The 16,843-nt window shown below is 38.9% G+C and overlaps 2 protein-coding genes across 2 annotated transcripts in view; one reads left to right on the forward strand and one right to left on the reverse strand.

Moving 5' to 3' along the window:
• Positions 1-8,460, reverse strand: part of LOC144901923 (uncharacterized) — a 49,972-nt gene extending 41,512 nt beyond the window's left edge. The window contains exons 1-3 of the mRNA XM_078797702.1: positions 8,216-8,460; positions 7,346-7,395; positions 4,127-4,175 (exon numbers count right to left, since the gene is read on the reverse strand). Of these exons, the coding sequence (XP_078653828.1) occupies positions 4,127-4,175; positions 7,346-7,395; positions 8,216-8,273 (157 nt within the window). The 5' untranslated portion in view covers positions 8,274-8,460. The remainder of the gene's footprint in view (positions 1-4,126; positions 4,176-7,345; positions 7,396-8,215) is intronic.
• Positions 1-16,843, forward strand: part of sema3b (sema domain, immunoglobulin domain (Ig), short basic domain, secreted, (semaphorin) 3B) — a 63,016-nt gene that overhangs the window by 5,041 nt on the left and 41,132 nt on the right. The window contains exon 2 of the mRNA XM_078797696.1: positions 2,522-2,651. The gene's annotated coding sequence lies outside the window, so the exon portion shown is untranslated. The remainder of the gene's footprint in view (positions 1-2,521; positions 2,652-16,843) is intronic.

Genomic DNA, 16,843 nt, shown 5'->3' on the forward strand with positions numbered 1-16,843 from the left:
AGGTCCTCGCCAAAATAGGCAGCACTCTTCTGGTCTCCCATGGAAAGTTGTGTGCTGCATTGAAACTCTTCCAAGCGGAAACAGCGGTTCGGCTGAACTAATGTTCTGCACCACAGAGCCATGTTTGTCAAAATTTGTTCCATAGCCGTGGGGGGGGGGTGGCCACTGGGGTGGTTCCGCCACTGAATTTAACAAATACAATGAATGGTTTTATTCTTTAAATGTGATAAGACTTAGTCACAGAAAAAGTGCTGACGTAGCATTCCAGATTTAGTCAGATCAAAACAGTACAACGACAACTTCCGAAGACGTTAACGATATAGTATTTTCATTTTACAAATAACTTTCGACTACTCTTCAGCAGAAATGTAAGCCACACCCTTTTTAGTTCTTAAACCTGATTGGACGTTAAAAGATGCAATGCAATATGGCCGAAATGTGTTGTTTTGATGGAAATCATACAACAATATTATACTTTAAATGGGGGACACATTTAACTCAACACACTCACTGAAAATGTCGTGTTTTCAAGTCATCAAACCAAAGTCTGAGTCAAGTCCATAGTCATTGATGTCAAAGTTCAATTTGAGTTGCAAGTCTTTGAAGATGTTGTCAAATTCAGTCCAAATTTTTGACTCGAATCTGATCAGAGTCCAAGTCCCGTTGGTTGTCATCACACTTTTCGTCTTTGCTGTTGTTGTTATTTGCGGTCATCATTTTTGTTTCCACTGCAGTTACTGGATATTATGATTGTAATCATGCTATACCTGCATTTACACACCTGTTGTTGCTCATGAGGTATATTATACGAGGTTCTGGAGTATGTTGGAGCTAGAGTTACATTTTAAAAGGTGTCATTTGATATGTGTAAATAAGCTAAACACCTGCGATGGAGGGCATGATAACAAATGGGTTGAAACCGAGGTCACGGAACAGTCGTTTGTGGGTTTCGTAAAGGTTCAAAGACATGAGCATATTTTTGGTGACAAGCGCAGATAATGCTCTAATTGATGTGCGCACCCTTTGACCGGAGATGCTTTTAATGTCAGAGCAACAGCAGCACAGTTCAAAATAGAGTATGTGCAAAGTTTGATGGTAAACAAATCATCTCTTGAAAACAATCTTCATAATACAGAGGTTCCTACCAACTCAGGGCCCACTTGAACATATAAAAAATGTCCGCGGCCCATTTTATGCCATTTTGGGTGCTTCTGGGGCCCCTGTTGAGTGTGTGAGAGGTTTCCCGTTTTTTTTTTTTTTTTACCAGAAAAGTGCATTAGAAGCAAGTTGAAAAAATGACAAAAAAACGACATACTAACCCCTTACGTTTTTTGTCAAAAATCACCACTTTCGAACTCTGGCATTTTATGCCATTTTTGGATGCTTCTGGGGCCCCTGTTGAGTGTGTGTGAGGTTTCCCGTGTTTTTTTTTTTTTTTTACCAGAAAAGTGCATTAGAAGCAAGTTGCAAAAAATGACAAAAACGACATACTAACCCCTTACGTTTTTTGTCAAAAATCACCACTTTCGAACTCTGGCATTTTCTTCCATTTTTGGATGCTTCTGGGGCCCCTGTTGAGTGTGTGTGAGGTTTCCTGTGTTTTTTTGACCAGAAAAGTGCATTAGAAGCAAGTTGAAAAAAATGACAAAAAACGTTTTTTTATGTTTTTTTGTCAAAAATCCTCACTTTCAAACTCTGGCATTTTATGCCATTTTTGGATGCTTCTGGGGCCCCTGTTGAGTGTGTGTGAGGTTTCCAGTGTTTTTTTGACCAGAAAAGAGCATTAGAAGGAAGTTGAAGAAAACAACAAAAAACGACAACTAACCCCTTACGTTTCTTTTTGTCAAAAATCACCACTTTCAAACTCTGGCATTTTCTTCCATTTTTGGATGCTTTTGGGGCCCCTGTTGAGTGTGTGTGAAGTTTCCAGTGTTTTTTGACCAGAAAAGTGCATTTGAAGCAAGTTGAAAAATATGACAAAAAACGACATACTAACCCCTTAAGTTTTTTGTCAAAAATCACCACTTTCAAACTCTGGCATTTTCTTCCATTTTTGGATGCTTCTGGGGCCCCTGTTGAGTGTGTGAGAGGTTTCCCGTGTTTTTTTGACCAGAAAAGAGCATTAGAAGGAAGTTGAAGAAAACAACAAAAAACGACAACTAACCCCTTACGTTTCTTTTTGTCAAAAATCACCACTTTCAAACTCTGGCATTTTCTTCCATTTTTGGATGCTTTTGGGGCCCCTGTTGAGTGTGTGTGAAGTTTCCAGTGTTTTTTGACCAGAAAAGTGCATTAGAAGCAAGCTGAAAAAAAATGACAAAAAACGACACACCAACCCCTCACGTTTTTGTCAAAAATCACCGCCCTTACACTCTGGCATTTTATGCCATTTTTGTATTCTTCTGGGGCCCCTGTTGAGTGTGTGAGGTTTCCCGTGTTTTTTGATCAGAAAAGTGCATTAGAAGCAAGTTGAAAAAAATGACAAAAAAACGACATACTAACCCCTTACGTTTTTTTTCAGAAATCACCGCCTTCAAACTCTGGCATTTTATGCCATTTTTGGATGCTTCTGGGGCCCCTGTTGAGTGTGTGTGAGGTTTCCCGTGTTTTTTGACCAGAAAAGTGCATTAGAAGCAAGTTGCAAAAAAGAGGTAGGTGTTTGGTTTTGTCGGTTCTCGGTTTCTTTCTACGTTCTAAGTTCCGTGTTTATATAGCTCAAGAACACAATATTCTGCGTGCCTTGAAAGATATGCCAAAATCGTCTGAAATGGCCTTGCTTGCCTTGTCCTTCTGAATTTATTCTTAGGAAGGTTCAGGTACATCCATTGTTTTTGTTGTTGTGTGTGTGTGTGAGGGGAGGGGGCCTGTCCTGTCCTGTCCTATCACCTTGAACGTTGATGCAGCATTGAATTTGAGGAAGATTATAGGAAGCTACTCTCACAGTAACGAGATTCTCACCATCGCTGTCATGCATGCACACACACACTTAATGTACACACACAAGCAAGCACCCGTATATGTTTTAGACACACACACACACACACACACATGCATGATGTCCCAGAGGAAAGCTCCTGGGGGCTTATGCAGGGGATTTTGCTGTTCTGCAGTGTGCTTGTCAGATAAGATGAGACGCGCTTCTGCCTGCATATCCTCCCATTTTCCCCTTACTACCAACCACCCCCCCTTTTTGGCCCCCTCGAACCTGTCACTCAAGTCACCTGCAGCCATGACACACACACAGGAACACACTAGTGCACCCTGAATCTGCAGTACGCCCAAATGAGAATACAAACACCAGAAACACTAGAAAAAATCGCCAAAGTATGTCAGTAACAATTGAAAGTACATGGAATGAGTACAATGTCTTGTATAAATACTGTAATTATAGCCTGGGTGTTATGCATTAATTAAAGGCTCTGATAAAAAGGTGAAATTCTCTGGTCATTTTCATGCTAGTCCTGTTATTTACATTAGTGTGATGTTTCCTAATGTTAACTATGTGTGTGTAACAAATAGTTACTGCTATATTACTGCTATTGTACTGTACTGATGGTACTTTATGGACCCTTTTGCACTTTTATTATTTTTTTTATATAGTTCATCATTTTTGTCCAACTTCTAAAAGACGCAAATTTTGTATATCCGTCCACATTCAATTGGGGGTACACTACATTAGACTAATGAACTATATATCACTTTAAATATAGCTCTTTTCCCCGCTGATGTCCTTGGCCTTGGCTATCACCGAGACCACTATCGTTACCACCAGCCTCCTCCCACCCCCTCCATCATCCCTTCCTCCCTTTTCCAGGCTCTTGGCAGCTCCTCCAGGCAGGCTAATTGACTCATGTGTCCCAGGAGAAGGGAGGAAGAGTGGGGGTATCATGCCACATTGCTAATTTGGCATTCCCTCTCTTTGGATGAAAGCTACATCTATCCTTTTTGTCATCTTTTCAACCCCCCCATCATCAAAACTGTTGTTTTTTATTTTAAAAACATATACTTTGTCTTAAAGTTTTGAGCGCTCTAGGAACTGTACCGGGTGTCGTCGTTTTTTACAGCAATATGCGTACTGTGCTCATGTGCAGACATGAAAGGACACACAGAATCCTTTGGGGTTCACCTTCAGAGAGCCTCCAGCTCGCACAACATGGGGATGGGTGTGCCTCACTCTGTGGTGATACAGACATGCAGACAAAGAACACGGACACTTTAATGGTTGTTACATTTTTATCATAGTGTAGCTACTCAATGACCAATACTAATACTATAGAAAATAACATTGGTTATAGTTAAATCAGTGTACAGCTTTTATACTATGCTGGAGCCTATCCCAGCTGACTGTGGTAGTTAAACTACCTAGTTAAACTACACGCCACGTAGTTAAACTCCACAGTATGTAGTTTGTATGTAGTTTAACACACACCACGTAGTTTGCGTGTAGTTAAACTTCATGATACGTAGTTAAACTGCAGTGTGTAGTTTGTATGCAGTGAAACTTCACACCACATAGTTTGCATGTAGTTAAACTACAGTGTGTAGTTTGTATGCAGTGAAACTTCACACCATGTAGTTTGCATGTAGTTAAACTACTAGCCACATAGTTAAACTCCACAGTATGTAGTTTGTATGTAGTTTAACTACACACCATGTAGTTTGCATGTAGTTTGTATGTAGTTAAACTACCCAGCATGTAGTTTGTATGTAGTTAAACTACCCAGCATGTAGTTTGTATGTGGTTAAACTACACACCATGTAGCTTGTATGTAGTTAAACCACAAGCCGCGTAGTTTGCATGTAGTTAAACTTCACACCATGTAGTTTGCGTGTAGTTAAACTACACGCCGCGTAGTTTGTATGTAGTTAAACTACACAGTCTGTAGTTTATGTAGTTAAACTACACAGTTCGTAGTTTGTTCATGGTTAAACTACGCAGTGCGTAGTTTGTATGTAGTTAAACTACCCAGTGCGTAGTTTGTGCGTAGTTAAACTACGCAGTGCGTAGTTTGTATGTAGTTAAACTACGCAGTATGTAGTTAAACTACGCAGTGCGCAGTTTGTATGTAGTTAAACTACCCAGTACGTAGTTTGTATGTAGTTAAACTACGCAGTTCGTAGTTTGTTCATGGTTAAACTACGCAGTGCGTAGTTTGTATGTAGTTAAACTACCCAGTGCGTAGTTTGTGCGTAGTTAAACTACGCAGTGCGTAGTTTGTATGTAGTTAAACTACGCAGTGCGTAGTTTGTGTGTAGTTAACCTACCCAGTCCGTAGTTTGTATGTAGTTAAACTACACAGTGCGTAGTTTGCATGTAGTTAAACTACCCAGTTCATAGTTTGTATGTAGTTAAACTACACACCTTGTAGTTTGTATGTAGTTAAACTACCCAATTCGTAGTTTGTATGTAGTTAAACTACACACCTTGTAGTTTGTTCGTGGTTAAACTACGCAGTTCGTAGTTTGTTCGTGGTTAAACTACGCAGTGCGTAGTTTGCGTGTAGTTAAACTACGCAGTGCGTAGTTTGCGTGTAGTTAAACTACCCAGTGCGTAGTTTGTGTGTAGTTAAACTACGCAGTGCGTAGTTTGTATGTAGTTAAACTACACACCTTGTAGTTTATGTGTAGTTAAACTACGCAGTTCGTAGTTTGTTCGTGGTTAAACTATGCAGTTCGTAGTTTGTTCGTGGTTAAACTACGCAGTGCGTAGTTTATATGTAGTTAAACTACACACCTTGTAGTTTGTGTGTAGTTAAACTACCCAGTGCGTAGTTTGTATGTAGTTAAACTACACACCTTGTAGTTTGTATGTAGTTAAACTACCCAGTTCGTAGTTTGTATGTAGTTAAACTACACACCTTGTAGTTTGTTCGTGGTTAAACTACGCAGTTCGTAGTTTGTTCGTGGTTAAACTACGCAGTGCGTAGTTTGCGTGTAGTTAAACTACGCAGTGCGTAGTTTGTATGTAGTTAAACTACGCAGTGCGTAGTTTGTATGTAGTTAAACTACGCAGTGCGTAGTTTGTATGTAGTTAAACTACCCAGTGCGTAGTTTGTGTGTAGTTAAACTACGCAGTGCGTAGTTTGTATGTAGTTAAACTACACACCTTGTAGTTTATGTGTAGTTAAACTACGCAGTTCGTAGTTTGTTCGTGGTTAAACTATGCAGTTCGTAGTTTGTTCGTGGTTAAACTACGCAGTGCATAGTTTATATGTAGTTAAACTACACACCTTGTAGTTTGTGTGTAGTTAAACTACCCAGTGCGTAGTTTGTATGTAGTTAAACTACCCAGTACGTAGTTTGTATGTAGTTAAACTATGCAGTGCGTAGTTTGTATGTAGTTAAACTACGCAGTGTGTAGTTTGTATGTAGTTAAACTACGCAGTGCGTAGTTTATATGTAGTTAAACTACGCAGTCGTAGTTTGTATGTAGTTAAACTACACACCTTGTAGTTTGTGTGTAGTTAAACTATCCAGTATGTAGTTTGTATGTAGTTAAACTACACACCTTGTAGTTTGTGTGTAGTTAAACTACCCAGTACGTAGTTTGTATGTAGTTAAACTACGCAGTGCGTAGTTTGTATGTAGTTAAACTACGCAGTGCGTAGTTTGTATGTAGTTAAACTACGCAGTGCGTAGTTTGTGTGTAGTTAAACTACACACCTTGTAGTTTGTGTGTAGTTAAACTATGCAGTTCGTAGTTTGTTCGTGGTTAAACTACGCAGTGCGTAGTTTATATGTAGTTAAACTACACACCTTGTAGTTTGTGCGCAGTTAAACTACCCAGTACGTAGTTTGTATGTAGTTAAACTACCCAGTACGTAGTTTGTATGTAGTTAAACTACACAGTATGTAGTTTGTATGTAGTTAAACTACGCATGCGTAGTTTGTATGTAGTTAAACTACGCAGTCCGTAGTTTGTATGTAGTTAAACTACCAGTATGTAGTTTGTGTGTAGTTAACTACACAGTCCGTAGTTTGTATGTAGTTAAACTACGCAGTCCGTAGTTTGCATGTAGTTTAACTCCACACTTCGTAGTTTAACCACATACAAACTGCATATGTGTCATAGTTGGTTACGTAGTTTAACTACAGTATGTAATTAAACTACATACTATAGTTAAACTACCTAGTTAGCATTACTATTATGTAGTTAAACTACGTACTAACTACATCCTAACTATGTACTAACTAGTTAAATTACATTAACTGTTTGACTACATAGACTACATGCATGTATGCACATGTATGTACCCGCACGCACATGTGCATGTATACGTGCACATATGCACGCACACGTATGCACGTACATACACCTCCATGTATATACATAATACTTGCTTACCTGCTTAACTTGATTGTTCTTTGCTGATTTCAGGAAACAAGATGAAGCTTCTACAAATGAAATGAAAACCATTTAGATTGTGGATTAAAGACTCATGTCTTTGTGTGTGGTTTGGTCGCCAGCCATTCACAGTGCACAGCATGTTCAATCTGACAGTGAAAACAACTTCTCCCATTCCTTGTGGAAGTGGTATATTTTTTTGGTTTATTTGTCCTTGTTTCTAAACTTCCTTTTTAAGTATAGAATAAACAAATTGCTGTGATTGGCTGGCGACCAGTCCAGGGTGTACCCCGCCTCTCGCCTCAAGACAGCTGGGATAGGCTCCAGCACACCTACGACCTTTGTGAGGATAAGCGGTACACTGAAAAACATGTGAAATTTTATTCTTCTTAATGGATTATTACTTCATTCATTCATTGTCGACCGCTTATCCTCACAAGGGTCACGGGCGGTGCTGGTGCCTATCCCAGCTGTCTTTGGGCGAGAGGCGGGGTACACCCTGGACTGGTGGCCAGCCAATCACAGGGCACATATAGACAAACAACCATTCACACTCACATTCATACCTATGGACAATTTGGAGTTGCTGATTAACCTAGCATGTTTTTGGAATGTGGGAGGAAACCGGAGTACCCGGAGAAAACCCACGCATGCACGGGAAGAACATGCAAACTCCACACAGAGATGGCCGGGGGTGGAATTGAACCCTGGTCTCTTAGCTGTGAGGTCTGCGCGCTAACCACTCATTCGCCATGCAGCCCAAATAATTCACAACAAAATAAATTAAAAGTAAATTCTGCATAAAGTACTATGGATTTGTCACTGAGAAACAAAACATTAAAAAATAAAGTGCAGTCAAATCAGTCTGACCTGTTCCCTGACGGAGCCTGTTTTTCAGCAAGTGCTTTGTTGGAAAGTTTCCTTCCATCCGGTTCCATCCAGATCTTTCGGATTACCTCAAAAGTGTAGCAGAGGTCAGTAGCATAGCTGAGGTTCAGCGCATACAACAATCCAAACAGCGTAGCAACAGCTAATGCTACATTATCAAGGTTTTTGCAACACCTTGATGCCTTCAAGAACAACACTTCATATCACTTGAGGCATGCTCTTTGCCAACATATATCTTCATTGGTCTTGATGATGGTGTTCTGATCCAGGCTCTGTGCAAAACAGACAAAAGGTAAGAAAAGAAACGTTATGCAAGTCAAACCTAACCACCAAGCCTCAGAATATATATTCTTTTTAATCGCTAAACAATTTCAGCACAATGATCAAGAATGAGAACAAAAGAAGAGCATAAGCACCGATTCATATACATACCACATATTCCTGGAGGAGGTTATCTGGCTCTTCGCCCATGTAGACACAGACTCCTCTAATGATGCACTCTGGTCCAGCATCTACATCATCACACTGTAAGATAAGACATTTCTATATTAGCATCTTAATTCAGCACATGTGCCTTAAAGCGATACTCCACTTTCTAAGATTAATCCACTAAATATGGAATGGAAGTCTTGCAAGATCGACGACATCTTGACTAGGATTGGATCGCTCGATATGTTTTTTTTTTGGTTGCCAGCCATTCACAGTGTACAGCACGTTCAATCTGACATAGTGAAAACAAGTTCTCCTCCCATTCCTTGTGGAAGTGGTATTTTTTTGGTTTCTTTGTACTTGTTTCTCACTTCCTTTTTAAGTCTAGAATAAATAAATTGCTGTGATTGGCTGGCCACCAGACCAGGGTGTACCCCGCCTCTCGCCCGAAGACAGCTGGGATAGACTCCAGCACCCCCGCGACCCTCGTGAGGATAAGCGGTAGAAAATGAATGAATAAATAAATTGGAGGAAAAGTATTTAACTTGGTACTAATGTCTCCTGCATTGAACAATGTGGTGTAAAACAATTATAAAATAGTATTAGTATAAGTGTTATTGTCATGGTAACACAAGTGAGTGGCAAAATAATCATGTTCCCTACAGTCAAACATGGTGGTGGTAGTGTCCCTGGCCGCTGCCTCCACTGGGAAGCATAATTCAATTCAATGCTCCAGAGGATTAAGACAGTGCTAGAAAACAATGTCCCAAATATTGTACAAAATACTCAAAAGTATATCCAAGTTTACTTTCTATAGTATTGTCCCTTGAGAAGATGTAATAAAATGCCTGCTGAAATGTGAAAGTGTACTCAATTTTGCAAGGTACTGTAGTTTATTGTGTGTTAAAGCCCCCCCCTTCTCCTCGTCCTCCTCCACAGAGGATGAAGCTTCCTGACAGCTCCAGGACAGGAAGCACGTGAGGTATTTAAAAGCAGTAGCAGTTATAGCGACCATTAGCAAATGACATTTTCAGATGGACAGATACAAAATTTGGAAGGTTGGAGCCCCAGAACGGAACACTCTTATATGGAAAAGCCATTTGACACGTAGTAGACATATTGTGTAGAAACACTTGCTCTTATGTCGAAATGGATCCATCCTCCTGGTGACTAGGTTATAAATATAAAATAGTTGCTTGATGTGGGACTTAAACCATAAAAAAATGGTTAAAACATCCTGCTTTTCATTAAATTCATCAAGAGGCTGATCTGTGGCCACCTTTTAGTGTTTCCAAAAGCCAAAGAAAAAGAAAAACCTACACAGAGTCAATCATGTGATGCTGAAGTTTCATAAAATCAGGACATCAAGCACAACTCTTAAGTTCTTTCAACTTTAAAGGGCACTCCTGAAAATATTGATTATTTTGCAAAACGTGACTTCAGACCTCACACAGACCCCACACACCAGTCACAAAAGATCCAAATACTGACTTCTAAATTCCCATCAAGCAAACAGGAAATGGAAGTACAAAGATTACAGGTTGGCCCTATTGGATTCCCAAATCCCAGTTTCCATATTACGGTCATTAGTGGATCTTCTGCTTTAGTATTTTCTGGTCAAGTTGATTCAAATCTTCTATCCTCCGTTCTGGTTCCTTAGAACCTTTAAAAAGTCCTCTGTTCCACTACCAGAAAATGTCACTACAAAAACTGAGAGAAAGTACGTAATGGAAATGGTAATGGTTTTATTTAATTTGAACATGACAATGACAATTGAATGCATCACATAATCAGTTCACAGTTCCACATGTCCAAAAGTAGTAGGACGAAGCAAAGCTTATTAAATCCTACCCTTCCATCTGGTACTTTTACAATCAGTAACTTTCATTTGTTCACTTCCTGCTTTCCATAATACAGTTTAATTTTACAATCAGTAACTGTTTTATTTGTTCACTTCCTGCTTTCCATAATACAGTTTACTTTTACAATCAGTAACTGTTTCATTTGTTCACTTCCTGCTTTCCATAATACAGTTTAAGGGTTTTTTTCTTAATTTTTAAATTTTTTAAGTTTTTTTTTGTTTTTTTTATTTAAATAATGTAACTCGTACCGAAGGTACGTTGCACGTTGCTGACAAAGTAATGATCCGACAAACTATTTTCTACATTTTATAATAATGTTGATCTCCTTCCCGACTCTCTCCACAAACACATGCCTAATGTCGCCACCACGGCCTTTAGATGTCAGTCTTTAAGCCTCTGAAGAGTGTTGACAGAAGAGATGCACTAGTAGAAAAGATGTTTTTAATTGGCAGTCTTTCATGTGACCACCAACTGTGATGTAGGAAATAAAGAGAATTGGCTGGTGTCTTCAAATAGTTGCTTATACAGGCCATATGTTTACTGTATATATATTATATACATCAGGGGTTCCCAAACAAAGCCATGTACTACCTACTCCTGCAAACTTAAAAAACATAAAACCTTATTGAAATATTGAAGATATGTGTCGTAGGTATACCCTGGGGTCTCGAGAACAACTGACCATCTCAACTGGCTAAGCAACCGATGACCAAGCTCCTCAAACTAACTAGTATCAGGATCTCTTTTGGTCACGAACCAAAGCTTGTGACTACTGGTAGAGTGATTGGTAAATCGAAAGCTTTGGTTTCTAAACTTCAATCAAACCTTCAATCAAATGTAGGTCTTCTTATGTAGACATTTAACAAAGAAAGAAGATGTTTTATTGCACTGATGTGTGCCTGGTGACAGTTTAATAGCCATAAACAGACAATCTATTGAGTCTCAAATGCAAGAAGGAAGTGTGAGTATTGTACCGGGTCAGGCAAAAGGATCTGACATAGTATTTGTAGGTTAAATAAAAGGCGAATAAAGTAAAGAGCTTTGTTGGTTTATAATGCTGCCATGAATTGGACTGGTGAGCATCACACATTTATCAAAACAAGCAAATCTATAACTGCAACACAACGAGCGTTCCGTTTGCAATCTTGGTAGACATGATCCCCTACCAGCTCCAAACACCATCTTGTTATGGATTACCAACTTCAGAGCTACTGGATCTGCATTGAAACCAAAATCAACCGGCCGACCTCGCACCGCCAGAAGTGATTTCATTTTTAAAACATAATGTAATGGTTTTATTTCATTTGAACATGCATCAGATTACATTTGAATGCATCCCATAATCATTTCACAGTTCCACATGTCCGAAAGGAGTAGGAAGAAGCAAAGCTTATTAAATCCTACCCCTTCATCTGGTAGTTTTACAATCAGTAACTGTTACATTTGTTCACTTCCTGCCTTCCATAATACAGTTTAAGGGGGTTTTTTTTTTGAATTTTTAAATTTTGTAGTTTTTTGCCCCGTACCAAAGTACGAGGTGATATGACAATTTTTTTTTGAATTTTAAAAATTTGGTAATTTTTTGTCCCGTACCGAAGTACGAGGTGATATGACAATTTTTTTTTTATTTTTAAATTTGGTAATTTTTTGTCCCGTACCGAAGTACGAGGTGATATGACAAAATTTTTTTTTTATTTAAAAATTTTGTAATTTTTTGTCCTGTACCGAAGTAGGAGGTGATATGACCATACAATGACATTATGTGTACCATAGTAAGTGTCAATATAGTGATATATATAGCACATCATGACTGGTTCAAGACTCTTCATCCTTGTATTTAGCAAATGAAACAGAATGGCATTATATGTACTTTTCAAAAATAAAAACACTTTTTTGTTTCTTTACTTTACTTTATTTGACTTTTATTTAACCTACAAATCTGTCATTCCTGTATAATAAGTGGTAAGGTAAAGTCCCAAAGATCAGGTTGGGTTCTAAGCTCAATGCTGTGTGGGAGCATGCAGTTCTTTTCCATTATTGTAGGATTTTTTTTCACTCAATAGCCGTGAGAAGATGTAAAGCACAAAGAGGCAAAAGGGCACAAGCGAAGAGTCAGAATTCCTCCCTGTGTTGAGTTTCTGGCCTCTCTTCCTCTGCTCCTGACATGAAATAGTCATTAGGTGTAGTGGTAATTCAGCCCAGACGTCTTTCCACATTAACTCGCGTGCATTCACAGATGTCAGCACTGTGCGTCCAGTCTAGTTGACATACATACAGTAGTCTTGCTGCAAAGTCTGTACTTCTGTCCGGCTCATACGTGCGTTTCCATCGCATTACAGGACTTCCTGTTCCGAGCTCGACAGGTGCTAAATAATAAAAGCCGAAGAACAAGCATAGACACAAGAATAGAAGTGTAGAGATACAACTAAGTCTTGAAGAGAATGTTCTGTTGGGCGTCTTGTCCCTAAATCTAAAACGGAAACTTCATGCTTGATGTGAGCAGCTGATGGCGAGCAGAGCCAAACAATGCTGCTCTTGATTTTTGGAGCCAGACGAGAAGCTCGAGGCCAGAGTGATGGTTTGGTCGTAAATGTGTCTTGTGTACGTTCTCTCTGTGGAGAGTCCCACCACAGTTTGAAGACAAACAACAAAGTGAGCGCCATCACAAGAATATGAGTTTGTCACCGTCAACTGCTAAGGGTGGCCTTAAGCATTCAAACCATCAAGCGTCTGCTGACCCCACACAACCCCAGCATGGACTGTTTTCTCGCCTGGCGTCGGGGAGAAGGCTCTGCAGCATCCGCTGTAGAACAACCAGGTTTTAGAGACAGCTACTTCCCACTGGCCATCAGACTGCTCAATGCCAAATAAGCCCCTCTACCTGCCCACACACACATGCAAAAATCTTTAAATTATTACTATTTATTGTAAATTATTTAAATTATTTGTACAAAATACTGTTTACATAGACAGACTTTCTTATAACTAAATAACTAACTAAATTATTAAATAAATAAATAAATAAATAGATGACATCAAATATGAACAATGTACAGCGTTTAGAGACAGCTACTTCCCCCTGGCCATCAGACTGCTCAATGCCAAATAAGCCCCTCTACCTGCCCACACGCACATGCAAAAATCTTTAAATTATTATTATTTATTCTAAATTATTTAAATTATTTGTACAAAATACTGTTTACATAGACAGACTTTCTTATCACTAAATAACTAAATAACTAACTAAATAAATAAATAACTAAATAAATAAATAATAGATGACATCAAATATGAACAATGTACAGCGTTTAGCGACAGCTACTTCCCCCTGGCCATCAGACTGCTCAGTGCCAAATAAGCCCCTCTACCTGCCCACACGCACACGCAGAAAATCTTTAAATTATTATTATTTATTCTAAATTATTGAAAATATTTGTACAAATTACTGTTTACATAGACATAGACAGACTTTCTTATCAATAAATAAATAAAATAAATAAATAAATAGATGACATCAAATATGAACAATGTACAGCGTTTAGAGACAGCTACTTCCCCCTGGCCATCAGACTGCTCAATGCCAAATAAGCCCCTCTACCTGCCCACACGCACACGCAAAAATCTTTAAATTATTATTATTTATTCTAAATTATTGAAATTTGTACAAATTACTGTTTACAGACATAGACAGACTTTCTTATCAATAAATAAATAAAATAAATAAATAAATAAATAGATGACATCAAATATGAACAATGTACAGCGTTTAGAGACAGCTACTTCCCCCTGGCCATCTGACTGCTCAATGCCAAATAAGCCCCTCTACCTGCCCACACGCACACGCAGAAAATCTTTAAATTATTATTATTTATTCTAAATAATTTAAATTATTTGTACAAATTACTGTTTACATAGACATAGGCAGACTTTCTTATCAATAAATAAATAACATCAAATATGAACAATGTACAGCGTTTAGAGATAGCTACTTCCCCCTGGCCATCAGACTGCTCAATGCCAAATAAGCCCCTCTACCTGCCCACACGCACAACCAAAACTTTAAATTGTTATTTATTCTAAATTATTTAAATTATTTATACAAATTACTGTGTACGCTGTACATTGTTCATATTTGATGTCATCTATTCTCCACATTATTATTATTATACACTATTATTATACAGGAGCCAGGCAACGACATTTTGTTGGCAATTTCACTGCTGTGTTATTGTGCAATGACAAAGAAAGATATAGATAGACAGTCTATCTATCTATCTATCTATCTATAACTTGCAATGAGTCTGTGTGACTGCATGTGTGTGCTATAATTTAAGTCCACCTGTGTCTTTTTCAGATAAAAGTTACAGCAGAGTGTCTAATGAACGCGATTCTACACAAAGGATTACTTATCAGCCGGGGTAGTGTTCCATCAATTTAAATCAGATCAGAGACAGCTGGACTCGGAGGCGTGTCTGCAACTCGACACACACACACACACACACACACCTGGGCACAGAGAATCCTGCCCCAAGGGCATCTCTAAGCAGGGAAGCTGGGGGACTAAAAAAACTAAGCGCTAAATGTCATAAAGAAACGTGAAACGTTTGATCAGAAGCAGCTGCTAACACCATCAAAGGTCTGCATTTCCATTAAAGCACCTGTAAGGAATATGTTTTCCTTTCTGTAAGGCAGCCTTTATTGGTGTGAAATGTAATTATCCTTTAAGTCACTTGGGTGAATAAATACACATGGAACATCAATTTAAGTGAATTTCATCTCGGAACAGTAACAGCAGCATGCTAGCAGGCTAGTGCTAGCATGATAGCTAAATGATAGCACAGGCCTGTTCAACAAAAGCCAACAAAGGAATTTGTTTGGTATACCATTTTGTATACCCATGGCGCCCCGATAAGTAAATTGGTGTAGTTGTTAGCATTCTGGATGAATTTCCACGAGTAAGCAAGTAATTGGTATTCGTTAAGAAGGGCATATTCATTCGGAATATTCATTCATTCATTTTCTACTGCTTTTCCTCAAGAGGGTCGCGGGGGGCGCTGGAGCCTATCCCAGCTGTCTTCGGGCGAGAGGCGGGGTACACCCTGGACTGGTGGCCAGCCAATCACAGGGCACATATAGACAAACAACCATTCACACTCATACCTATGGACAATTTGGAGTCGTTAATTAACCTAGCATGTTTTTGGAATGTGGGAGGAAACCGGCATCTGGAATATAAAGTGATCAAAAGATCCACTGTGGTAATCCCGTTATCATGAAAAAAGCCGAAAGAAACAAACCAAGTTGTAAACAAGTGTGAAGTATGTGTAAACCTTGCAGAGTTGCGTGCTGTGCAAATAAAATTTTGAAATGTACAAAATTAATGGCATGCAGAATTTCCATGCTAGTTGTGAATGCACCGCGAATGCATGTGCAAATAATGCAGACAGAGTTGGTGTGACCACCTCTTCCTTGTGATTTTTTGTTAAGTGATCATGTTGCCTACAGCCATGTCTTTTAGTCAGCATTTCCAACAGTGTCAGCTGCCTCTTTTTTGCCTCCAGTTTATCTCCCTTTGCACATTCTCTATCAGCAGTGCAAGAAAATATAGGCTTACTTTTTTTTAGCAGTGTTTCTTCAGGGTGTAAGGGTTAGCTACATTTGTTTACAATTCCTCACTAAGCAGACTCAAGGATCAAGTTGTTGGAGTTCTGGATTCCTTACCATTCATTCAGTCATTCATTTTCTACCGCTTATCCTCACAAGGGTCATAGGGGTGCTGGAGGCTATCCCAGCTGTCTTTGGGCGAGATGCGGGGTACACCCTGGACTGGTGGCCAGCCAATCACAGGGCACATATAGACAAACAACCATTCACACTCACATTCATACCTATGGACAATTTGGAGTCGCTAATTAACGTAGCATGTTTTTGGAATGTGGGAGGAAACCGGAGTACCCGGAGAAAACCCACGCAAGCACTGGGGGGAACATGCAAACTCCACACAGAGATGGCAGAGGGTGGAATTGAACTCAAATCTCCGAGCTGTGAGGCCTGCGTGCTAACCACTCAGCTCAAGGATTCCTTACCAGCAAAAGAAAATTTTTTAAAATTATTAAAAAATATATTATATATAATATATAAAACATATATATAATATATATAAATATAAGACATAAATATGTCAACTGCATTTCTGTTTTGTGAAACATGAGCCAGTATGCAGCTGGACTTGCCGACAAACTGCTGAAGCCTGACACATATATGGCTGTTTGTTAAAAGCGGACATTTAAAAAAGATAAATCAACATTTATTATCAACT

Source organism: Doryrhamphus excisus, linkage group LG17, assembly GCF_037039965.1.
Source record: "Doryrhamphus excisus strain RoL-2023G ecotype Guam linkage group LG17, RoL_Dexc_Guam_v1.1, whole genome shotgun sequence".
NCBI classification, from domain to species: Eukaryota; Metazoa; Chordata; class Actinopteri; order Syngnathiformes; family Syngnathidae; genus Doryrhamphus; species Doryrhamphus excisus.